At 38.1% G+C, this 26,015-nt stretch overlaps 1 protein-coding gene across 34 annotated transcripts in view; it reads right to left on the bottom strand.

The window, feature by feature from the left end:
- Window positions 1–25,225, bottom strand: part of LOC113112733 (calcium/calmodulin-dependent protein kinase type II subunit gamma) — a 66,871-nt gene extending 41,646 nt beyond the window's left edge. For 5 of the 34 annotated variants that reach the window (XM_026278538.1, XM_026278534.1, XM_026278536.1 and 2 more), the window contains exons 1-2: window positions 24,911–25,220; window positions 17,580–17,674 (exon numbers count right to left, since the gene is read on the bottom strand). In XM_026278538.1, the coding sequence (XP_026134323.1) occupies window positions 17,580–17,674; window positions 24,911–24,975 (160 nt within the window). In that variant the 5' untranslated portion in view covers window positions 24,976–25,220. Of the gene's footprint in view, window positions 1–17,579; window positions 17,675–24,910 lie in introns of all 34 variants that reach the window. The other 29 variants (XM_026278549.1, XM_026278556.1, XM_026278557.1 and 26 more) reach the window with 16 other exon arrangements.
- Window positions 25,226–26,015: the final 790 nt, after the last annotated feature.

The raw sequence follows: 26,015 nt of genomic DNA, 5'->3' as shown, positions 1-26,015 counted from the left end.
AGAACAGATTTCTGAATATATTTTAAAATGCAATTCATTCTCATGAAAGCTGAATTTTCAGCAGTCATTCCTCCAGTCTTCAAGTTTCAGATGATATTTCAGAAACAACTGTAATGTAATGATTGGTGCTCAAGAAATATTTATAATTACTATCAATGTTGAAAACAGTTGTGCTGCTTAATATTTTTGTAAAAACCGTGATGCTGTACTTTTGAGTACTGAAAAAAAAGTATTATTAGTCTGAAATAAAAATTGTGTAACATTATAAATATTTTTACTGTCACTTTTCTGTCAAGCTTTTCATTTCAACTTTTGAACTGTACTGTAAATTTCTCAGACAAAGCTATTGTTCGGCTTCAGAAGCCTTGGAATATTAGCACACTAATCATATGGATCACTTTTGTGATTTGTTTATAGTGCTTTTTGGTCATTTTGAAGCTTGACAGCCCCTTTTCACTTTCATGACATGGAAAAGACTGATGTGATCAAATAACCTCGAGACGGATATGAATCCCAGGATGTAGAGATTAATATAAATGCCCATCCTGGGATATTGAGCATCAGTCTTTAAAAGTATACAAAGTCATAGCCTCTTTGGGAACCTTTAGAGAGTTTTATGGGAGGGAACTCAAGCATAGTCAAGCATAGTTGTCTACATGATGCAAGACAAGACCCTAGTTAAAAAGTATGCACACGTGCACTCGAACACAGTTATCTGCAGGAGCAGGGATCTGCTAGTAGGAATTCAAATCATGAACTCAATGCAGGCACTCCTGCTGGGTCAGATCAGTCTCACATAAAAACACACGGCTCTTACACATAACATATCCTCAGTCCAAGATCACACTGTGCCAAGTGTGTGCTACTTGTCTGAAATGAGCCAGACCTCAAACTAAAGAAAAATGTGCAAAATATGATGAAAGATGAGTACAAATGACCCAGGGAGTTTATATATGGGAGTTATGTTCCCGTTTTACAAGCCTTTATGAGGTCCAGCCATAACCTCTATGGGACAAATTTGTGAATTCAGTACTCTGAGTGAATGCATGTCAATCTTCTGACAGCCCCAAAGCATGATCCTCAGAAATGACATCAGCCTCAGACTTGAATTCAGCTATAAAAAAAAAACTAAAAAAAAAACATTCACCACCAGCCTGAGCATTCACAGTACTTCTCATGAACACACACACAGGTTTCGTCATATTGAAATGGGTGTGAGTGTAAGATCACTAGGACCAAATGAAGATCCCTCTGAAAGAGTTAACGGCGACTGCTGCGAGTGATGTGCGTATGCGTTCAGTTTACCGCAGCAGATGTCTTTTTCAACAAACAGAATTAATGCAGGACATTTAATATTCAGCCCTGCTGCGGCTCCCTACAGAAAAGTTAATCTGAGTGTGAGAAATGGCCGTACAACGACTGTTGGCATGTAAACAAACACACACACATAAACGAAACACTTTGAGTATGTGTTATAAAACTTGTTTTTATCATTTGCTGCACCTTCTGCATGCAATTCATCCATAGCATTATAAATCAAGTTTGAAGTGGAATAAACATAAATCTACTGATAGCTGTGATCTGATGCAAACGATAAAGGCATCTAGAAAGAGAAATGGCTTTGAGTGGCTTTTTTCCCCATTCATGCTCTTTTTGTGTGCTCTGGTTTTCTTTCTTTTTATCCCATTACTGAAGAGATAAATAAAGGATGCGTTGTTCAGTGACCATCTCTAAAATCCAATTGGGCTAAGTGCTGCTTTCTCACTGTTCTGTGGGGTCCATGATGTCATAGACTCTGAGAGAGAGAGAGAGAGAGAGAGAGAGAGAGAGAGAGAGAGAGAGAGAGAGAGAGAGAGAGAGAGAGAGAGACAAAAAACAGGAGCGATACACTGACTGATATAAATGGTTAAATGAAACATTAAATGGTGTATAAGTGTCTTCAGAGCATAAATCGTTCATATCACGAGCACGAAATTTACAAAGAATGTAAATATTCTTTTTTTTTTTAGCAGATGGTCAGTGTACAGACCAATTTGGAGTAGACGTCACAGTTACATCACATGCAGCTGCGCACGCATTGTGGTGGCAAAAACCCCCCACTGGGAACAAGTAGAGGGAAATGGGTAAAAATCCATGCAATAAGCGAAAACATATATTTTTTGTGCCTTTAGATATCAGAATCAGAATGCAAATAATCTTTAGATAATACTGTCATCAAAGATGCCAATTTTAAGCTAAATGCAGATGTTTAAATGGACATACTATGAATGAAAACTGCTATGATTACTTTTCAAATAAATTTGAATATAATATAATATAATATAATATAATATAATATAATATAATATAATAATATAAAAGTGTGGGGTTGGTTATGATTTCTTTTTTTTTAAAGATGTCTCAGCAAGTCTGCATTTATTTATTCACTAATATTTATTATAACAGAAATATTGGTGAAATGTATTGTTTTTAATACAATATAATATAATGTTCTGCTATATTACACAGTATAGTATTGTGAAATATTCCTGTTTTCTATTTTAATATTTTTTAAAATGGAATTTATCCCTCTTATGGCAGAGCTGAATTTTTTAGCAGCCATTACTTCAGTCTTCAGTGTCACATGATTCTTCAGAAATCATTCTAATATGCTGATTTGCTGCTTAAGAAACATTTCTTGTTTAGGGTTGTGTCGATAGACGATAGTATCAACAAGCCTATACACATTTCACTCGCTGGCTTCAACTTCACATGGAATTCGTGATTGGTTGACAGCAAATTTCAAATATTAAATGGAACGATAAAATAACTTTATTAACCGGTTATCGGCCATTTCAAATTTTCGATTCTGTTCGGAACTATAAAATTAGATTTCGTTTCTGGTTCTGTTCCTGTCAAAATTTTGTTCGTTTCCGGTTTTTGTTTTCGTTCCTTGAACCGGTTCGGAGCCCTGCGTCCGACTTTATATGAACTAGTTGTTTTAAATACAGTATTTTTATATTTAACGTTAGTTCCAGTATGTTTTTTCTAAGTATATTTTTTTCAATTGTTAGTGATTCCACAGGCTCTCTCTCGCGCACCTGGGTGGTTTAAAACACCAAATAGTCATGCTATGACAAGAACAGAGAGTCTCTCTCTTGCTCCACCCATACACGATAATATTGTGTATCGTCGATCTCATGGGCTGACGATATGACGATTTGAAAAATGGCCATATTGCCCAACACTTGTTCATATAAATGTGGAAAACAGTTGTGCTGCTTAATATTTTTGTGTAAATGGTGATCTGTTTTTCAGGATTATTTGATTATTTGAAGATAAATTCTATAATATTTTAATATCTGCAGTCACATTTGACCTATTTAATGCATCTTTGCTGAATAAATGTATTAATTTCTTTAAAAAAAATTTTTTTACAATACTGACCCAAAGCATTTGAACAGTAGAGACAGAATTATACAAAAACAAATGAACATAGTTCATTGGTCTAACTATAGCCATAAACTATAGTTTATGCTTGCCAGGCAATGAAGAATCACATGCATTCTCCTTAAACGTGCAGTAAAAGATCAGCTTTTACCACAGCAACATCCATTTAGAACATACCGATACATATACTATAAATATAGATTCGTTTTTAAAGCACATGAGCTCTTTACTAATGTTTGCAGGTGCTTTTTCCAAATTCCTTATTGTCTATCATTAACTACAGCAAAATAACCACTGTAAGCAATTCAATACAATGATGACACTTAAGCAGCACTGGTATGAACAGATGCATCATGGGCCAATCACCTCAAATGCACACATGGGATGTAAATCTCTGTGGTAAAGCTCACAGTGCAGAGAAACACATGTAGATTGAGGTGAAAGAGTGCAAAAGGGGAAGTAAACATGCTGCCTCATGCCTTACTGCTTTTACAGCTACAATTCAACACCAACAGTTAAAATGCAAAGCAAATGGTAACATTGATATACATAAAAACCCTACTGCATGTATCAAAATTAAAAAAGTGCCATCATTGTACTGTGTTTTAATGCGTGCCATGCAGAACTTTAAGTCGCATTTCTGTTCTGGATTTGTAAACGGATGCTACACAGCAAAAATTAAATGGCTCAATTTCCTTTATTGAATGCAACAGCACTGAAAAACACATTGAGCAAATGTGCGCACATATGCGCAAGCTGCTCTCACAGATCCCTTTACGTCAGAAGACAGGAGACACAATACTGTACATATCTTCACTTATTAAGTGCACAGTAAACCCAGAAGCTGAACAGATAGCAGGGTCACTCCGAAAACAGACTGGAAAGGCAGAAGGACTAGACATTACAGATTTCCTTTCAAAGGTCATCACAGCCCAAGCGGTTACAAATATGCTCCTGCATGAACTAAAATGTGAGCTATTGCGCAGTGCACAGAGCTCTGATGAGAGAGACGCATGCAGAGACAGTTATTAAGCTAGCTGAGGCAATGGGCGGACGTCACTGTGTTCACATTCTTTTCAGATCATCGTCAGGGTAGATGAAAGGGCTCAAGTGACGTTTAAGATTTAATCTGTGAGTACAAAGAAGCAGGGGTGGTGAGAGGTCATTTCTCAGCAGGTGAATCTCAGGACTAAATGTCGGTAGCCCCAGGGAGGACTCTGTGACATAAGCACATTGCATCTAGGGCAGGATCAGGTCTCTTCTCCCAGCACGCGAGCTGTGGGCAGATTTCCAACAGCTTGGATTAATCATAGCTGTGGAGATTCAAACATACATCTAACTTGGTCAATCAAGACCTTTTAGATAGACTTTAAGATAAACATACAGCCAACTCATAAACTAGGGACAGGCAATTATGTATCAAAATATTTTGGTCACATTCACGTATATAGCATCTTATAAACACAATGCTTTCTAAAGACCGGTCAGAAATCATCATATAAATTATGATTTGTTGGTTGTACTGATAGCAAGAAAAAACAACATATTTAACTGTGTACAGTACCATTCAAAAGTTTAGGGCTAGTAAGATTATTTTTTAAGAAATTATTTTTATTCATAAAGGATGCATTAAACTTATTTAAAGTGAGAGTAATGACATTTATAAAAGAATTTTTTATATGAATGCATTTTTTTTTTCTTAATTTTGGCAACCTTTTTTCCTTTTTGCTAGTTTTTTTTTCCTCTAATAATCATCTCACAGCCTCCCTCTCTTCAGCACCACAGAGACTTGCCCTTGTTGTGGCCTTTGCACTCGTTCTGTCCACTTGCTTTATTTTTTCATCCTCTGTTGGCTCATCAAGACTGACCTTAGTGTCTCCTCTGTTTACAAATTATGGGCTAATGTCTGTCCAAGTGTATTTACTGTCATCTCACTCTCGGCCTCTCCCTTTTTCCTTTTCTGTTTGTTAGTTCTTCTTATGTGATGACAGACAAAACACGGACGAATATCATCAACAACCTGACTCATTTGTCACAACCGTGCCCATCATCTCGGGACATGTACTGCCCCAATCTGTCCTGTCCTGCCTCCTTTCTCATGTTCTTGTTTACTATTCTTTTGCTGTCTTTCAAGCACTGACATTTCCTTAATAAAATGCAAATCTTATTTAGCAGTTTCTATTCCATTCTATTCCTATGTTCCTACAGCAGTGATTCAGAAGCGTAGATTATCTGTCAGTAGAGGTGATTTAGCAGACAGGTTTTTTTTTTCTAAAGCAACTTGCTGTACCCTTATTACAATATAATGTCTCTGGAACAACCTGGATTAAAGCGTCTTGCTCAAAGGCATGTTAACTCATGATAACTCTGTGTGATATCTCATCTCCTTACAGAGTTTGCAACCACCCAATTATCACACCTATGACAAGGCTACACTACCCCTCTACTTTAAACTGCATAAAGCTACAGTTCAGCACCAGTCACACTAAATATACAATATTTATAGTATTTAGTAGATATCAACTTCAAAAGTTTGAGGTCAGAATGTTCGTCAGCCAATCAGATTCAAGCATTCAACGGCCTCGTAGTATAAATATATACAATTATAAGTGTATATTAGGGTTGTGCCGATAGACGATAGTATCGTGTATTGACGATAGTCAGAGATATATCGATATAAGCAGATTTCTCTGTTGATAATCAAGACGATATTAGGCTCATTTTCATATTAATGTATTAGATAATAATAATAATAACTATTATTTTTTATTAGGCTGCTTATTATAATTCGGCTATCAATATTTTTTATTAGGCTGCTTATTATAATTCGGCTATCAAACTACCCAGCTATTTCACTTCAGCACCTCATTTCACACACACACACACACACACACACCGCAAGTACAGGAGGATTAGAGCCTGTAGTCACTGAAGTTGTCCGCTTTGACACGGATAACTCGTTAAATCCATGAAATGAAAGAGATAGAAAACGAGGAGTTGGTGTCCCACACATTTATTGGCTGCTACACGACAACGCGCTCTTCTCATACATGAGAGATTAACTCCTTCTTGGCTTACAAATAAAGTAAAGACAAAATAATAACAGGGCGGCAGAGCGAACTTATCAATAGTGGTTCTCACGTAGTGGTTTTGCCGTTACAAAGTCTCCATCCACAAACAGACATACATCGTCTGCAAATATAAGGTATTTCATTGCACTTTAACAAGTAATCTGAATGGCCTATATATGTGCACCATTTTAAACGAGCCCTCACTAACTAAGTTTAATGCCACAGTTATGTTAGAATGCATCTCATTCTTGTTTCTGTAGCAGTGCGTCAGACTCGTCATGAAGCGTGTTGTCCAGAGCGATGATGACTGATGCATCAGTTCAATTCAACTTTACTCATAATAATTGAACTTAGCTGTTTTAAATACTTTATATTTAACGTGTTCGTTTATGCCCAATAGTAGTGTTAAACTGTTGGGCTTTAAATGAAATCTACTATTGATTTTCACCATTGACTGATTCTGTAGAACTTTGACATAACTTCCGTGCACAGATGCGACAGATGTCACACACGCGATAGGACAGTTGTGTCTGACTACATATGAACTAGCTGTTTAAAATACAGTATTTTTAGATTTAACGTTAGTTTATCAGTATGTTTGAAAGTATATTTTTTCGATTATTGGTGATTCCATGGGCTCTCTCTCTCGTGCACCTGCTCGGTTTAAAACTCCAAATAGTTATGCTATGACAAGAACAAAGAGTCTCTCTCTTGCTTCACCCATGCACGATAATATCGTGTATCATCATTCTTACGGGCTGACGATATCCATACCACCCAACACTAATGTATATGAAACCTTTTTAATGGTATATACAAATAAAATGGGGAGCATTTGTTCAGTTTTAAGAGTGACAAATAATGAAACAAAATTACTGAAAGGCATATTTTACATTACTTTTTACCCCAAATTCTTGTAAAAATTAGAAAATGTGCATTGTTGTTGGATAATTATGGAAATTAATCGAGGCAGAATCTTAACAGACCACTTCTGTCAATCAGCCAAGTGGACACTGGCCGAGGCCAATAAAAATGCCCAAATATTGGTTGATTAATAACAAACTAATGGACTATAGTACTTAAATTATCTTAAGCCCCTTTCACACTGCACGTCGGACCCGCAATATTTCCGGAACATTGCCGGGTCGCCTTCTGTGTGAAAGCAACCACGTCCCGGGATTGATTACTGCATTGAACCGGGGTCGGGGACCTAGTAACATTGCGGGGTTCGACCCGGGACGAGCGCTGTGTGAACAAAAGCCAGATCTAATTCAGTGTCGTAGTGATGATGCACGTTATCGCGCGACTCTTTTACCAGCTGTTTTGAAGGAAGATCAACGTTCGAGACAAAAACATATGTGCATACTGTAATGAAGCAGAGATCAGTTAGTTCCTCACTTTCCGCGCTGATACCGAGATCGTTCGCCAGCTTCAGTGAAAGTATTAAGTGCCTAGTGTTTTCGACTCATACATTACACGTCACACATTGATGTCACGTGTCGTTACGGGATCTTCAAGAGTTGTGTGTGAAAGCACGCACATATACCGGGTAATCACTGGCAGTGTGAAAGAGCAAAATCTAGCGACCCGGGAACAATTGCAGGAACACTTTACCTGTGTATTTGCCGGAATGGCAGTGTGAAAGGGGCTTTAGATATCCAGCCCAGCTATGAAAAAGCAAGTTCTCACTCAACAGTGACATATCACACTCAACCTAGACACAACATTTTAAATAACTATTATTGTTCACTCTTCCTTGTGATTAAGTACTGAGAAACATGAGACATGCCTTGATCATTATACTATATATTTTACATCTACAGTGCTTTGTTAAATTAAAAATATGAAAAATACATTTTTAAGGGACAAATACTATAAATATCAAGATATATCTAGATTATTGACAAATCTAGATATATCAAAACGCTGAAAAATATTGATCGTTTTTATATTTCCAATTATGTTTTAAAAGACCAGAGAGTCTGAAGTCATTGAGGGCAGGAGAGGGTGTGAGACGGCTCTTTCTCTGGGGTAAACAGAGTGATTTGGACAGAGTGATACAGCTGGAAACGACAGTGAGAGGGAAACCGCTTCTACCTGGAACCAGATCCACTCACCTCTTATTAATGCAGTTCAGAATAAAACAGGCCCTCCAACAGCAGCAAGGCCTGAGGGGAAAGGAGTGTGTGTGTGTGTGTGTGTGCTCTTGTTTTTGTGACATCAGGACACAACTCTGTATAATGACATGGGAATGACACCGGTATTACAAGGACAGGGTGACTTATGAGGACATAACCCATGTCCCCATTTTTCAAAACGCTTATAAATCATACAGAATTAGTTTTTTTTTTTGAGAAAGTAAAAATGCACAAAGTTTCCTGTGAGGGTTAAGGTTAGGTGTAGGGTTGGTGAAGGGCGATAGAATATACAGTTTGTACAGTATAAAACCATTACGCCTATGGGATGAACCCACTTTCCACAAAACAAACACGTGTGTGTGTGTGTGTGTGTGTGTGTGTGTGTGTGTGTGTGCATTATAGAGAAGTGTGAACATACATAAGGAAGAATGAAAAACTAAATCCATTCCTCTAAGCCACTTTATCACTGGTTCAATGTAAGTTACATTCACACAAGCGCACTGTGAGCCAAACATTCAGACAGCAAATAAAAATGACTTCAGTGAGACAGACACTCCAGTAATGCGGGAAAGCAGCTCGATTTGGTTCTTCAGCTCATACCAATGAGGTACTGCCAGAATAAACAACCCGAAACAGCTCCCACTATCCAAAGCATGAGAAACACTGCATCTCAGCCTGCCCATCCAATAAAATTCCTGCAAATACAAGACAGACAGCTTAATGTCCTGCAGGTAGCACACACTTCCACAAACACAGGCCATAGCGTCCATTTCACTCTCAAAAACAGCTTAAGGTTCCTTGCCATCATACGACTAATCCACCACGCACAGCTTTACTTAGACAGGTGCTCGTCCATGTCCCCCTGCAGTCATCTGTGTGTGTACACACACATTCATTATAACATTATATCCTCTCTAGCCACCATGGCAACACTCACCTGACTTCTCTTTCCACCTCATTGAGCGCTCTTTCTGCCCATATGCTTTCCTCCACTTCTCTCTATTATTCAATCGGTCTCAGTAGGTGTGCAACAGCACTTTTTCTACAGCTAATGGAGAAGTCAAACAGTTTGTGTGCTCTTGAGGCCTGCGGTCCACTTCAAAATAACTGGATGATGTCAAGATAGTGAACAAACAAACAATTGATAACAGTGACAAAACTCTCTGGCTAATATCGATGCAGATGGAAATTCACCAAAAAAAAAAAATCTAATTTGTTTAGTCTGCATATGTTTATGGGAGCACGTTCTCTCTGATCACAGACAATCCCTGCGTCAAACCGGCCATAGCTGTTGCATGTCGCAGGACTGGGTGCAGTCAGAAACAGCTTGTTTCACAGATGTGCTACATGTCAGTAAACTGTGATGAAATTCATTGTGAAGGATTATGATGCACTTCTGATATCTCTTTCTACTGATGAGGAAACAAAAGTCTACAGCTTTATCAGCAGTAATATACATAAACATCTGACTAAACAGTTTGCCCAAAAATGTCACATTCATGATGTTTAAAACTGTTATGACTTACTTTCTTCTGTGTAACATTACATATATTCTGAGGAATGTTCACACTGCTCCAGAAGTGTAAAGCTCCATAAAGCACCATTAATATGACTCGCTAGATAGTCTTACAAGTTAAAAGTCAATTCAAGCTCTTATCAGTTCAAGTTCAGTTGACAACCTTGATATGCCCTGATAACTGTTATCCTTTTATTGTATGGAAAAAGAGCAGTTCAGAGAGTACAGAAAAATGACATTAATACAGGTTCGTGATAACAGAAATATTTAAATATACTGTAAATTAAACATCCAACAAAAAGATGGATTCTTTAAAAAGAGGAACAATGTTTCCTGTATCCTTGTGGTCTTAATAGTCTTCTATATCATCATCATGATTATCTCACACTGATCAAAACTGCTCATTACGCATGTCTGTGTGTGCTTCAGCAGCAACAGCAGAAATGCCATGGAAATACAGGCAGAGCAGACAATACAACTTTTGATTCAATCGGTCACGTAGGGAGTCTTTATCTGCAGCACATTAATAAAGCTCATGGGGAGCAGCAGCAGAAAGAAGCTGAAGCTTCTCGCATTAAAGAAAAGGACAGATTCACTACTAACTTGGCATGAGCGAAGCTAAAAGTGCCAAGCCTGCTGGCTTCCTCTCTCCACTCAGTAAGTCTGAGATGGATTGTGGTCACACTCAGTGCACAACAGAGCTGTGATCAAGGCCTGGTGTTGTGGACTTCAGGACAAGGTCAAACGATGACGGTCCCCATAGACGATTCAATAATTACCAGAGCAAAACAAGTTTGCCAGCTCTCCAAGCATTCACACTGCAAAGGCACAGCAAAGTCTTTCACTCAGGATGGGTGGCTGTCCACCGCTGGATTAGTGAGGTCCTAGTTTATCTAGTTTTTGTTTTAGCTTTAATATTATGCTGACAGCATGTTATGCTTTAGCATGTTGTTAAGACTGTCAGCATGTTAAACTCTCAGAAGTTGCATCGCTAAGCACCAGACAAAGCAAGCATCACGCATCATATTTTGTTTTCCAAAAGAGCTTCTTGGCTCTCTGTAAGGCTAATGTTGCTAAAGCTACCATTGTCTCTGCCTGTTGTCACTAATGCTGCCTCCATATTCTACCAAAATGATCGTAAATAGGAATGTTGTAGTTAAAAATTGCATTTGGAAACAATGTGAGGTCAGTAACACGGTCACCACCAGTTAAACCGTAACACTGGTATGCCCGCGAGCATGAGCTCTTGAAGCTCCACCCTTTTCAAAAAAGGGAAGCGGGAGCACCAGCTCATTTTCATTTAAAGGTGACAAACACAAAAAACTGCACGTTTTGGCTTATTCCCTAAAAGTAGCAATTTCAACAAGCTATACAAAAATATCTGAGGTATTTTGAGATCAAACTTTGCATACACATTCTTATATGGAACTTTTAATCTGGTATTCAGCATGAAATGAAAATAAACCCTGTATATTTCATTGTGAAAGTTTAAATCTCTGCAAGTTTTTTTTTTTTGACCTTGTTATTTAATCATAACTTGATTCTCCATTGAAATGACCCTCTGGTGAGACATGTCTGACTTTAGGAAAGCAGCTGCACCTTTTTATTTTTTTACAACTAACTGCAAGCTCACATTCAGATCTGCCCCCATCCAATTAACAACACACAGACAGACCCAAGTCACTGTCCTACTTTTTTTTTTTTCACACAAAAGTGCCAACCAGAAATGCCCCAGTAATGTAATCAAATTAATTTCCAATAAGGCAGTGCTCACACACTTATATTCCAAAAGGAGAGAAACATCCCAGTGCCACAGCAATCATGTCAAAGGCCATTGGCAGATATTTTTTAATTAGGTAACGGAGTTTAAAAACCCAAAACATCCAAACACTTTCAAATGGAAACAATGTTTACAATGTATGCAAACTCATAGCCCTTCAGCTCAACTCTTTCTAGGAAAAAAGGATAGGTGTAGCTGCTTGGTGTAAAGTGGAGGGCGCCGGATTTGTACACTGACATGCTTGTGTGTAAGAGTGTGAGCTTAAGCCGCGAGTCTGTCCCGCAGCAGACCATCTGCTGATCCAGGGTGTCACTACGTCTCCCCCCGACCCGTCAGGGATTATCCTGTTACGTGCTTTAGACGCCTGCAGTTTCCCAGCAGTTAAAACAGAGCAGGTAGGACGCAGCCCTACACCCGATGCATGACAGTGGGAGATTAATGGATGGCCTTGTTGTGAAATCACTTCCCTTTCAATTCTGCCAGGGTCAAGTGTTTACTGATTGGTCCACTTTAGGCTAGCTGTAGCTTAAATGTAATTATCAATGCTTTATACATTCTTCTTATTCTCAGCTCAGTAAAGACAAAAGTTTTGATCTTCTGATCATAACTCTTTCAGCACCCCCTCTACACAGCTTGGTGATGGCGACTCTCCTCAAATATGAATAAATTATTTAGGGCCTTGCAAACAATGAGTCAGCCACCCGAATAATGGTGTTCGTCTGTGTCAATGTTTGCACAGTGTGCCACATGCAAAATTCATACGCATATCACAGAATACATTATATCCTTTCAAAATACAGAACGACACTCATTTGAAATGAACAGAGCCTGGGGTGTAAATAGCATGACAGGCTTGCATTCTGGTTAGGGGAAAGAGGAAGCTGGGCTTTTGTGCTGATATTTATTGTGTTATACAAGTGGTGCAATAGGCCTACTTGTCGTTGGTCGATGTTAATCTATCATCTTAAAAATCCCCAATGCTGGAACTCAACCCCTTAAAAGAAAATCTATACAAACTGTTGTTAATTGATACCAAAATTCTGCAACAACTCAAGAAAATCAGCAGGAGGGTCATGATAAAAACATACAGATGTGCTGCAAATATTTATGACACCTGTTAAACTAGAACTACAAACAAACTTGAAAATGTTACATTTATTGACCTCAAATAGTGTAGGAAACTTAACTCAGAAAAACTCAATGTTTAAAGGTTTGTTGATTCCATAGTTTTGAGTATTTTTATGCCCAACTAATCAAATAGTAAATTCACTTTCAGAAGTGAAGTCTTCTGCTTTTAAGAAAACATGCTTGGTTTTCCTTTGAGAAAGGCATTAAATTTAGGGGTTGTGAAATGATGGCTTCCATATGCTCTCAGCTGTTAAGAAACATAAGAAAAAACCACAAGAGTTTTACTGCAAGATGATTCTCCATCCAATGATCCAGGTTTTTCAAACAAAACATTTCCTCAACCCTGTTCTTTGTAGCTTGGAAACATCAGTTTCATCAGTTGCTCCTTTATTAACTGAACATACCAGCAAAATATTCCTCAAGAAAGGATTGCACTTACGGATTCCATGATTTATTTGTCGTGATGTCTGCCTGATTATTTTTAGTAAAAAAATAAATAAATAAAAAACTACCAAATTTACATTCATGTAATAAATGAGCACAATGTTTTTGTCTTTTTTCAATCTTTTCTGTTCCACTATGATTCCAGTTCAAAGGGAGCGTATGTGTTCCATTCGAACGGCATTAAAGTGTGTGAGATGTGTATTGAAATTGTAATTATTTACAGAGTTATATTACGTCACACGTCTCTTGTAAGTTTTGTCTGTGTGTGAAGACACTGAAAGAAGTGATGTAAACTTCAGTGGATTTCCAGTGCCGAGGGTGTAGGGAGTATGACAATCAGAACACAGTTCATGCATGGAGCTCTCTTCTAAAGAGCTGCTTATCTGAATCCGGTGTGTTAAATAAGAGAGGTCATGCAAAATATGCAGAGCGGTGTTCGCAAGGAATGGACCCTTCACAAAGTCCTGCTCACCTTGGTTACTGTTGCTAAGTCTGATAAGCTGTGGCGCACTCATGCCACAAATCACTCACACCGTGAAAAATACACTGCGAAGCAAAGAGGAAACTGACAATGTGCCGACATAATGTCTCAATTTTCAAATTTTTTCTTTTTTTTTTTGGAAACTCAAATAATAAGTTAAATAAATATACTCTTCTGTCTGGTTTGTTTGTCGCCTGATTCGGTGTTATGATTGGTCAGATCACCTGTCAATCAAAAGATGTCAATTGCTATGATCACTAGAAGTAAACTCAAACGTAAGTCCTACTTTCGATGAAATAAAGCAGAGCAACTGTTCTTCCCTCAGTATATCATGAGCTAATTGAACTAAAGCTGAATTTCAGACACAAACATGTTGATTGATTAATCTCCACGGATCCAAGAACGTTCCTTATAACCGGTCTACATATGATCAAGGTAAACAGACATTATAACTATTTGGACACTGATGAATTCAACACTGGGGATCAGAACTTAGCAATGTAAATGAAAAGTTTATTATTAACTTCTTAGCATTTGGCCTCCTTTGCTTTAATGTAAACCTGATGCTGCTGTTAGCCTGAATAATTGAAAGTGATCCAAGGGGAATCTCATGACAAAGCAAACACATGTACACAAGCTAACGAGAATACAACCACCTCTCCCTTCCTTTCACACCTCTGGCCCTCTCTGGCACACAGAGATCATAAACATGTACACAATTGTGCCTTTCTTTTAAATGTGTCCCAAAACACACTCAGCAATCACCCACTCTCTTCCCGTTTATGTGCACACACACCATTTGGCTGGGGCTCATTAAAAATTCACCGTTTTTTTCCATTAAAGATTCACCACAGCAGTGCTGTTACGTTTATCAGGCCTCTGGCAGTCGCCCTTCAGCAAGCAACCAGGAAACATTCCAGGATCCTGATATTACAGTAAGGCCACCATGCTGCAGCTGATCTGAGGGAGGTCAGAGAGAACAAGAGAGATGTGGAGAGGCAGAAAGTGGTGAAGGTCTCTTTTTCCATTTAGAGCTACGACAGGCTGCGTGCCTCAATTATTCAGCAGTGTTTCACGCGCCTCCTGACATCACCACTGCACACTTGCAACGCCTGAATCTCAGCCACAAGCTCCATACTGCCCTGGATCACACCACTGACCACCATCACACACACGATACAAGCAAGACTGCTATCATTAGTACTGTATGTTCGGGCAAACCACACACGGCCACAGAACTGTGAAGGAATGTGTTACAACAGAGGTCTTCAATGGTGAAATGAACAGGTACAAATACATTTTTCTGAAAAATAAGGAAGATGTGTTAAAATACAAATTTACTTGTACATTAAACTTTGCAGTGATTGTACCACATTCAAACTGATCATGTACAATTAAAATAAACATTATTTGAAATTGAAACAATGACCTTCAGGTTTAAAATCCAGGTTCAAGGGTCCATAGCTTGAAAAATGGTTGAAGTCTACTACTGTTTTAATAATTATAAAATACACTAATCCTTTATATTAAGATTCAATTAGTTAAAGCTGACATAAAATGGAAATTTACTGTCTATTTTCTAAATTTATTTTATTGATCTTATTGTAAATGATTAATCCATGTACGCTGAATTTTTTACCTCATAATTTTTCATCAAAATGTCATAACTTGATCTTCCGGTGAAAAAACACTTCTCTCTACTGACGTATGCAGGACTTTTCCAGACATTTAGTTACAATCATCTGCAAGCTTGCATTCAGATCTGCCTTTATACAATTAAAGTGCCTTAGATCGGTTGTACTTTAAAGCAACAGAGATCATGAACTAACATGCAGCATTTATTAATCTAAAGTTAAATTTAGCTCCTGTTAATGTAGAATTAAAAAGATACAAATCTATTCGAATGAGTAGAAAACAAAATTAATCTAGATGAATAAATTATTTTATAAATTCATTTTTAGTTCATGACACTAACCATTTCACAGCACACGAAAAAGAAGATGGACTATGAGTAACCAGTGGTAAGTTCACGTAGTTTATTCTTAGTGCTCTACATTTACATAATGCTTTCCTTAACATTTCATTGGACTAATCGGAATTTTATGCAAAACAGGTAAGAAATTGAAGCATCACATTCAAATAAATTCAAAATAAAATGAAACTTAAAAATGAAATCTTAAACTATACTTAAGAATCTGAGCAGAAATTTGTAGCAGTATAGCATTAAACAACAACTATAAGGCACTCTCAACAAATGAGTGCACTGCCCACTATATACTAAAATGTACAATCAACATTGGACTGAGTAATTGCAGACCATCCTGGCCTTTGAAAGATGACTCAGAGATGATAATAGCTTATATGTCTGTTAACAGGTTGGCATGTCGAGAGATCTCTCTGGGCTTTGATTAAGGCCAAGGGAATGGGGAGATTTCACAGGAGGGGACTTTGGCACTGTTGCTTTTTAATGCAGTGCCAGCCAGCTTGATGAAGAGTCTGAAGAAAAACTGTTGCCAAGTTCCCTGAAATAAAGCCTAAGAGAGTTGCCAAACTATGCTGATCTAATTACCTGATGTTTTTTGTCCTAGGGTCTTTTAAAATAAATCTGTTGTTTACTGGCCATCCATGGGGACCGTAGCATACACATATGTACACAATGAGAACAGGATCTGTTATAATTCAACTTGAAGGTCTACAGACAGTACAATCATTTCTCCAGCTCTTGCGTTCTGGCCTAAAACAGCAACAAAGGCTGTAGGGAACAGCTTTTACATCCGAACACAATGCCGATGCAAAATGTCACTGTAACAAGTCACCAGATTGAAAGCGAAGCTCTTTTTTGGCACATAGTTGTTACAGGATTTCGGTCTGTGTGAAAAGTTCAGGCAAAGTGAACACAATTAATGTGTTATCTTGATTAGTCTTCGAGTAATCATGCCCATGCCAAGCTGCCAATCCAAAAAGAGTCATTTAATTAAAATCCATTTCATTTAATTCAACCCAGCCCAACCTGATACCATACGAGGACAGGTACACAAAGTATCCGTTCCCCGAAATAGAACAGTGGCTGGGGCTCATGTATCCTGACCATCTTCACCAACAGCATAATTAGTACTGATGATACTGACAGTGATTAGTGACTCAACTGAGACACCGAATGAATGAATGAAAGAAGAAACATCAACAGGTTCATTGCATTAGCTGCTACGCATTTGAGATCAGAGCACAGACAGAACCATCCATGGAGAGACAAATGATCAATATTGTTCAGTCTGCTCAGAAGAATTAACATCATGCTTCCTGTCTCAGCATTTGTGGTAGGTTAAAATACTTTAAATTAGCATGTGCTCAGAGTACAATAAGACAATAGTTTCTGCCATTCAAAAAATGAGAACCAGTCATATTTGGCCAGTTCTGATATAGAATGCTATATCACAAATAATGCATATCTGATCAGATCAAAGAGAAATATCAGAGTAACTTTCAGGATGATGGTGTATTGACACAAATGTAACATGTAACATTCTAGGAAGAATGATTCAGATGAACTACAGGAGTCAGACTAGCAGGTTAGTAAAAAGCTAAATCTTACCTCTTGCTGAAAGCTTTTTTGTGTTGATGATCTTAGCAGCATATTCCTGACCAGTTGATTTCTTTACACATCGCCGAACAACAGAAAAGGCACCCCTGTTTGAAAGAAACAGAAATGTCAATGTCAATATTTACACACTCAAGCAAGCCTGAAATTAATTTAAAAGCAATAATCATATAATGAAGCAAATAGCTTTCAACAGTACCCATTTAACATTTCTGCAGTTATTTCCAGAAGTAAAAAGTTTTCACTTTTCCCACAGGGATTTTTCAAAAATTCTTTGATTTGGACTTGTAAACTATGAACGAGACCACCAAGCTATGGGAGGAACCACAATTTCCCAAAAACTTTCAATTTAATGACAGAGAACTACAATGCCATGAAACACCGCAAGAGACATAATCAAATAAAAAAATATGGAGAAATATAAAACTACTGATTTAAAGGTGTTAATTATACACATATACAAACATTGTGTTAAATATGTAGATTATTCATACAAGTAGTTTAATATCTTAGGGAGACTATTATTTGCTTCGACGCCAGTGTAATCACTTGCACTTTCTTCAGTAGATACACTGTCATTTTTGCTTATAAGAATAATACATCATTCGTAACTGCAAAGGGTCTACTTTTTGTGTGCACTCACAATATCATCAAAACATTGCGTTTTTATAAAATAAAGAAAACAAACATGATGCACTTTCTGCCGTCTCGTCTTTTTTAGGAGTACAAAGATGAACTGAAACTGAGTGAAAACATGCCTCACAGACATGATAAATATACAAAGCTTTAAATGACTACTTAAAATAAAACAAATCGAAAACAAAAACTCTCATATTATAATCAAAATCTGGGACATTAAACACTTTTGAGCCGCTCTTGACAGTCGCGGTAGCGCGGCCTCATGTTGTTTCTACCAGTGCGGCAATTTTCCATCACCAATTGATGGATTTCTAAAATATAATTTTTCCTCGAAAAGCTGGTCGCACCAATGAGACTTCCAATTTCTTTAGTTGCACCATTGAGAAATTAGGTCGCACTCTAGAGCCCTGTGATTGGTAGATTTCTCTGCAAAATCCTGGGTAATGTAGTTTTTCCTCAGGATTTCCACTGTTGTGTTGAACATGCTTAATTAAAAAATAAGTTGAAACAAAGTGGGCTGATGACTTCAACCAAAGTATATACCACTCTTTAACAATGTAGTAGCTCACATCAGGTGCGTTTTCAAAAGGTTTATAAGATTGTTAAAAATAAATTCCACTAAGAATAAAAGGAGTTTTACTTCTGGAACCCTACTGCTGCATTCTATTGGATGCAATATCACAAAAAAGAAAGTGACAACAACAATACACTGGAACTAAAAATTCAGCTTTAAATGTACTACATAAAATAGGCTATGTCACTGAAATGATTAACATACAGTACTTGCAAAAATGCCAACTTACTTACTACTTATAGGCAACTATTTTGAGCTGTTATGAGAACAGTGGAAACAAGTAAAATGTGTCTTTTTCAGGTTTTTAAGAGCTCTCCAAAAATGATTTGGGCACTGATAAAACATCAACTACACTATACTGAAATATTTACTATTTAAATGTTGGCTGAAAAAAATTACTCTGAGCACACAGCTACTTTTGAATGGACAAAGATGCTTTTTGGCAGCAGACATGGTATCTAACAGCAGGAGCTAAATGAAACACGCTACGTCAGTTAAACTAACTCATTATGGTGTGTTCACATCCTGGGAGGCTGTGGAGTTGATATGCTGTTTGTTTCTAGTAAGCTCTGTTCAGATTTGCGAACAGTTGCTGTCACTCAAGACAAAAATTGCTGTCAGTAACCCTTTAGTTAAGAAATACCGGTATCCTATGACCAAAGTCACACCATCGGCACAGAGCCGCAGATCCAACTCGTCAGATTGGCTAGCATGTACAAGCATGTAAAATTTTGTTTTCCAGTTTCTGGAGACACAACCTATAGTAGTGATATACAGTACATATGTCAGGCATACAGACTTTAATATTGCATGGTGTTCAAATCAACAACAAAAACAGCAGCTTTGTCAACATCAAGTCAAATGCTAAATTGGACATTTCACAAACAAAAACAGCAGTAAGTCTGAATCATTTCCACTAATCAGTTCTTTATAAGAGTTTATGTAGAAGAAAAGGTTCAAAAAGTGATTCAGTGGGACATTAGGTCTAGGGATGCATGATCATGATTTTTCATGGCCGATTCCGATACCGATTTTTTTTTTACAAGCAAACTAGCCGATTCCGATACCGATTTCCGATTTTTAAAAATCTTTTAAGCAACAAACAAGAAAGAAGGGAAGTATGCAAAACAAAATGTTTATTTGGTATTTAATAGGCCAAACTTGCTTTTGGCTATTGAAAACAATAACCGTAACCATCTGAAATTAACAGCAGTACCTGCACAGTAAGTAGCCTACATTCAGTACAAACATAGATGGTATACAGACATCTGCATTTAGCTTTTGTTTTTGAATTGGGTTGAAACTACAGAACTGGCCTTAAATATAAAGATTAACTGTAACCATGTGAAATTAAAACCAACAACTGCATAGTTCTACAGTCCAAACAACACAATCAACACACATTCAATAAGAGGTTTCTTAATCAGCATTCAGTATTTGTTTTAGTTTTTAATTAGATTTGGTTTTAAATAAAAAAAATCTGGTCTTTACCAGTGAGACTAAATAAAAGTATTCTATATAAATACATTATTCCAAAATGTTAAAATCAAATAATGTTGGTGCGAATAAAACAAAGATGCAGTGTTTCATTCATCCAATAATAAAAAATAATAAAAGATTAGGGTAATGATCTATGGGTAATGACCTATTTTCTTTTTTTTACTTGAGCCAATGAATAATAAATAACTTATTGTCTCAAGTAAAAAAAATATAGATGTGAATCATTACCCTGGAAATTTTTAATTGGATGAATGAAACCCCAGGTGATTTTTAAATCAAATTAAGTCTATGTAATTTTAAGGTAAAATAAAAATAATCATCCTAATGCAGAACTGACGATTACTTCTGGCTTTTCAAACGTGTATGCAAGTTCTACTTTACAAAAAATAAAAAATAAAATAAAACAAATTTCAGTTTTGTCACAGTTTAGTCCGTTTCGTTTCTCATCCAACACGTGAGAGGTTGATCTGAACATCTCTTCACGGTCCACCCGTGTGCAGGGCTCGGACCGGTACAGTATAAGCTCGCGCAGCTTCAGTGCACGCAGAAAAGGGACTCTTAAGCCCCTTTCACACTGCACGTCGGACCGCAATATTCCCGTAAATGCCTGGTCGCCTTCTGTGTGAAAGCAACCACGTCCCGGAATTGATTACGAATCGAACCCGGGTCGGGGACATAGTAACATTGCGGTAATCGATCCGGAACGAGCGCTGTGTGAACAAAAGCCAGATCTAATTCGGTATCGAAGTGATGACGCGCGTTATCGCGCGACTCTTTTACCGGCTGTTTTGAAGGAAGATCAACATTCGCGACGAAAACATATGTGCAAACTGTAATGAAGCAGAGATCAGTTAGTTCCTCACTTTCCGCGCTGACGCAGAGATCGTTTGCTTACTTCAGTTAAAGTACACCAACAGCTGATCGCTTCCTGTCTGTGCCTCAGACATGAAGCTCTGCATTTCCAGTACTGATCGGCTGCCCGTGTCCTGCACACAGATTTCGAAATACTCTTCCACACAAATGACTTACCAAACGATTACAATGTAGTCTGTGCACGCGAGCGCACTTCCGGAAAAATCGGCCAAAAAAAAAAAAAAAAAAAACTGTCCGATTGCCGATCGCGTATTTTAAGCAAAAACCGTCCGGTTCCGATTTATGGCCGGTCAACCGGTGCATCCCTAATTAGGTCATCACATGGACTCCATCTGACATGTATTTATTAAGTTTTATTTACTAAGTTACTACTACAGTTATTTCTCTATTTTTAACAGTGTTAACAAAATTACATATTCTATAAAATAGAACTAGAATTTGTTTTGTTTTTTAAGAGTTTTATTATGTTTATTTACTAAGGTATTATTACTGTAATTTATTAAAGCCAAATCTGTGTCATATGCATGTTGATAAAACGGTCAAACAACCGAATCATAAACATATTTCCGGTACGTTTTATTTGTGACATCTCTGCTACTTTGCTATTTAAAGGGGGCCTATAATGCTTTTTCACTTTTTCAACTTTAGTCTGTAATGTTGCTGTTGGAGCATAAAAAAGATCTGCAATGTTACAAAGTTCAAAGTTCACTTCAAAAGGACATATTCTATTAACAGAAATCACTTTTCTAAAACTACAACGAACGACTCGTTTGGACTACGTTTCTTTTCCGGGATTTGTGATATCACAAATATTGACGAATGGTACAAGACCTGGTTGAGCTGAAACGAGTGTTATTACTATGTCGGAGACATGATAGCTTTCCCACTTTTTTTTACACTGAAGCTGACAGCATGCGACAATAGGGCCTTTCGCACCACTTTAGTTCCAGAAGTAAATGTACAGTACTTTTTTTTTTTTTGCCAAACGGCTATGTCTGTGTGAGCTTGTAGCATACGTGCATGTGAGGACCTAAATTCGCCGTGATTGGCTGTCCACCACCAGGACGTGACGGGGAGGATTTCTGAAGATACTCGCAGTCACACAACACAAGTGTAGTTGTTTTTTCTCAAAACGTTTCCGTTTTACAATGCCAAAGAGGTCTAAAGTGTGGCAAAGTGCAACATATGCGATAAGAGTATTGCAACCAAAGCCAGCAATACCACCAATTTAATGAAGCATTTGTTTGGATGAGTGTTTTGCCCTCCCTCCCCGTTTAGTTTGGTCTACTCCATTGCGTATGTTAAAACACGCCCCCTTTTATGTCGTCTAAAAAAAACAGAGAGAAAGAGACAGATTTATCCAGTACAGCAAATTTCTCTAAGCAGCAGGCCACTGTATACGTTCACTTAAAACATAACCGATGGTGTTTACGAGAATACTTACAGATTATTTTGATATAATTGTGTATGTGTTCATTCAGAAGTTACGATACGCGAAAGATGAATTAATTCTCTGTACGCGCATTGTATGAAATGCTGCTCGCAGCGCGTGCTTTGAATGAATGAGTGCAAGCTCCAAACGCGCAAATTGTTTAAAATGCCTGAATCAGCAATATTTAGAAACAAGTGCAAACGATCAGCTACGATCGGTTTCATCCCTTCAAGCAAGTGAACAACACGAAGCAAGTTAGGAATTTATTATTGGAGATGATCTATTATCGAACATCTCGAATGAATAAAGACTTCAAGTTCATCTGTAAAGCACATAAAGCTATCGTTTTTGAGTTTATAAACTTCTATTTCATGCATGATTTGTATGGATCTGATAACTGAATGCAAAGTGTGAGTTCTAGAAGAATGTTTGTGTCTTGATGAGCATGTAGCGCTCACTAGGAGTCGCTAAATGAACAGCTGTTGTTCTTTTCTTTCAACTGAGGATCAGTTGCCCTATTGGTTAAAATCACCAAACTGTTTACTTAAATTAATAAATGACATCAAAACAGGGCCGTTTGCGTTATGATGTGGTGGGCTGCTGTGGGCCAGAAAGTCCAGGGCAACTTTTTGGTCCCAGTCCACCCCTGAATGGCGCACCCCTATCCAAAAAGCACAACCAGTTGTATTAATAATGTTATCCTGAGTGTGAAATGTTACCAGAATTTGTTTTAATTAAGGTTAAAAATAAAAGTTTTGTGTTTAATGTATTTGTGTTGATGTTGAAATGGATTTTAAAACATATGGTATCGGAAAAAGTATCGTTAGGAACCGGTATCGAAACTGAGGTATCGAAATTGGCACCGGATCGAAAGATTTTGAACCATACCCAGCCCTATTTGTGAGTGGCTTTCAACAACGTTTACAAAGAACAATAACGTTAACAATAGGAGGATGGAGGATGCGGTGATCACATAGCCCGCGAAACACAAATATAATATTGCCTACGGATGCTGTGTTTATTCAAGTGGTACACATTGAAAAATAGATTTTAGGACAATATAACGTTGCAATAAAATGAATAATCTAGCTGCAATTTCTTGCGCTCAGGAAGTTTGGCATAACTTGCCTGGAATGCTACAAAGTCGTGAGTCGTGGTTTGAAGTCATGACTTGCGGGCTCAAAAACCTGCCTGGAACACAGCAATAGTTCTGGTACTATGAAAAGTTTCCCGTGGTGCAAAAGGCCCTTATGGTAAGGGGCATGACATTTCCTGATCAGTTGCCCAGTGAAGCCAATCACAACACATTTAAGAAGGCTGGCCTTCATTTAATACAGGAACTAATTGAGCCATCCATTCAAGACTTCGGAGAGAGGTGTTGTAACAATGTAAAATATGTGAAAAATGATGTTTTTTTTTACTCAACTTAGTATGAGAGCCTGTTCTAGTACATCCCCAAAACAAAATCAAGACGTTGTAAAAGAGCACAATAGGAACGCTTTAAGTCATTTGCACGAGTTGTTGATTCGAAAACAGCTTAAAAGTATTCAACACGATTGCCGAAGAATCGTTCAGACCGGTTTTACCCACAGTTCAACCAGGTCATTAAAACGATCCGACTCAACAGAACGAATCAGGCAACGCTAATTCACTTCCTTCATTTTTCACGTTGATGTTTTTGGCGGCTGGACAACAACTGGCAACAAACCTAACAACCCGCCCAATGACGGTGCGATATATGATGCCCAAAACAGCAGCATTTTCCGCAACTATCGTTACACAAGTCTGCAGCAAACCGTACTATAAAGCCTGCGCGGCAGCAGTCATCAGTGATATCTGATCAATGCTTCTGAATGCTGTAAAAGTTTGGGTATACATTCAAAACGAGGACGCAAATGACAAAGCCTAGCACCTCAGACCTCAGTATTTCCCCTTCAAACGAATGGCCGTTCACATGGCGATAAAGTGTCGACAAAGTACTGCATCTCGCATCACGACGATACGCAGGCTCCCAGAGCACCCTGTAGCGCGCGAGCACGATGTTAGGAAACGCATCTAAAGATAAACAAAGAAACGAGCTTCGTGAAACCCGAGGCTTAATAAGCATACCGAATTACTCGAATCGACTCAATCGGGCTTTCGTTTAGCGGACTGCACTGGCTTTTGACATGCAAAACCGATCCGCCTGTGTGTGAAGGCTGCTGTCAACATACTGAACGATACACAGGCAACACGGTGAGACAATGCAGTGAGTGAAGAGAGAGCGTGTGTAACGCGTCACACAAATGCAGCGGTGCGGTCGCTTACTTTCCGAGTTCTTCGTACAGCTGATATTCGTCTGTAAACCTGGTGGAGGTTACAATTGTAGCCATGTTGCGCTTTACGAGGATATCGCCTCTCTGGTGTCTCCGGGACCGCCTCGCTCAGGTTTCGGGAGATCTCTCGCTCACTCACAGAGAGAAAGAGAGAGAGAAAGGAGGAGGTGGGGGTGAAGGAAGAAAGAGGTGCTGGTAAGTGTCGTGTGTGTTGTTGGTGGAGGTGGAGAGAAAGAGCACGCTGCCAGCCACGCGAGATTTTCTCTGTCGACGTCGAGAAGTGACATTCAGTGTTCGAACGCGCGACGCGACAAAACGACGTCGCGCTCTTGCTGAATAAACTGTCACTGGCTGCTGCGGTGTTTTTCATGTAGAGATGTTTGAACGTGAACGAATCGTTCTCCGGAGTCGGATCTTTTCGATGAATAGGGTGAATTCATTCGCTAAACCGATTTGAACAATTCGAATCGGAGTTGACACCTCAGCATCTGATTCCAATAATGAGCCGAGCTGTTAATGAAAGCATAAGGAGCTAGTGAACCAAGTATTTATACCAGAAATAGGATACCAGAAGTTAAAAATGGACACATCTGCTCAAACATTAAAAATAAGGTGGACTGAATTTTATTAAAATGTGCAAAAACTACAATAAATGTAACGTTGTTTAATGTATGTGCAGATGGCTTTTTGATTCTAAATTACTTTTGTCTAAATATACTGTATATTAGGTGCTTGATTGGCACCACCATTGGTCGGTTTTTGTTCTTTGGAACATGTTTGAGATAAAGCCGAATCATTAAAATGTTGATTTTACACTCGCCCTTCATTGAGTGTTATCAAAGGAGCCCAGTGTCTACAGTAGATAGTAAGGCCCGACACATACTCTGAGCAAGTACAAAAGTGCTGATGCTTCCAACTACACAAATCAATTTCATGAGTGATACTGTATTCCAAAACAGCCAAGCAGATGTTTTTAAGTCTTGATGTGGTAGTTCCTATATGTAGAACATAATCGGACATAGCCTTCATTTTTACAAAAACAAACTATCTCATCAAATAAATAAAAATGACAATTATTAAAACAGCAATCAATGATA

This window comes from Carassius auratus, chromosome 13, assembly GCF_003368295.1.
Source record: "Carassius auratus strain Wakin chromosome 13, ASM336829v1, whole genome shotgun sequence".
Classification (NCBI taxonomy): Eukaryota; Metazoa; Chordata; class Actinopteri; order Cypriniformes; family Cyprinidae; genus Carassius; species Carassius auratus.
Note: the sequence above shows the minus strand (reverse complement) of the source record. Positions and strands in the feature narration are given on the sequence as shown.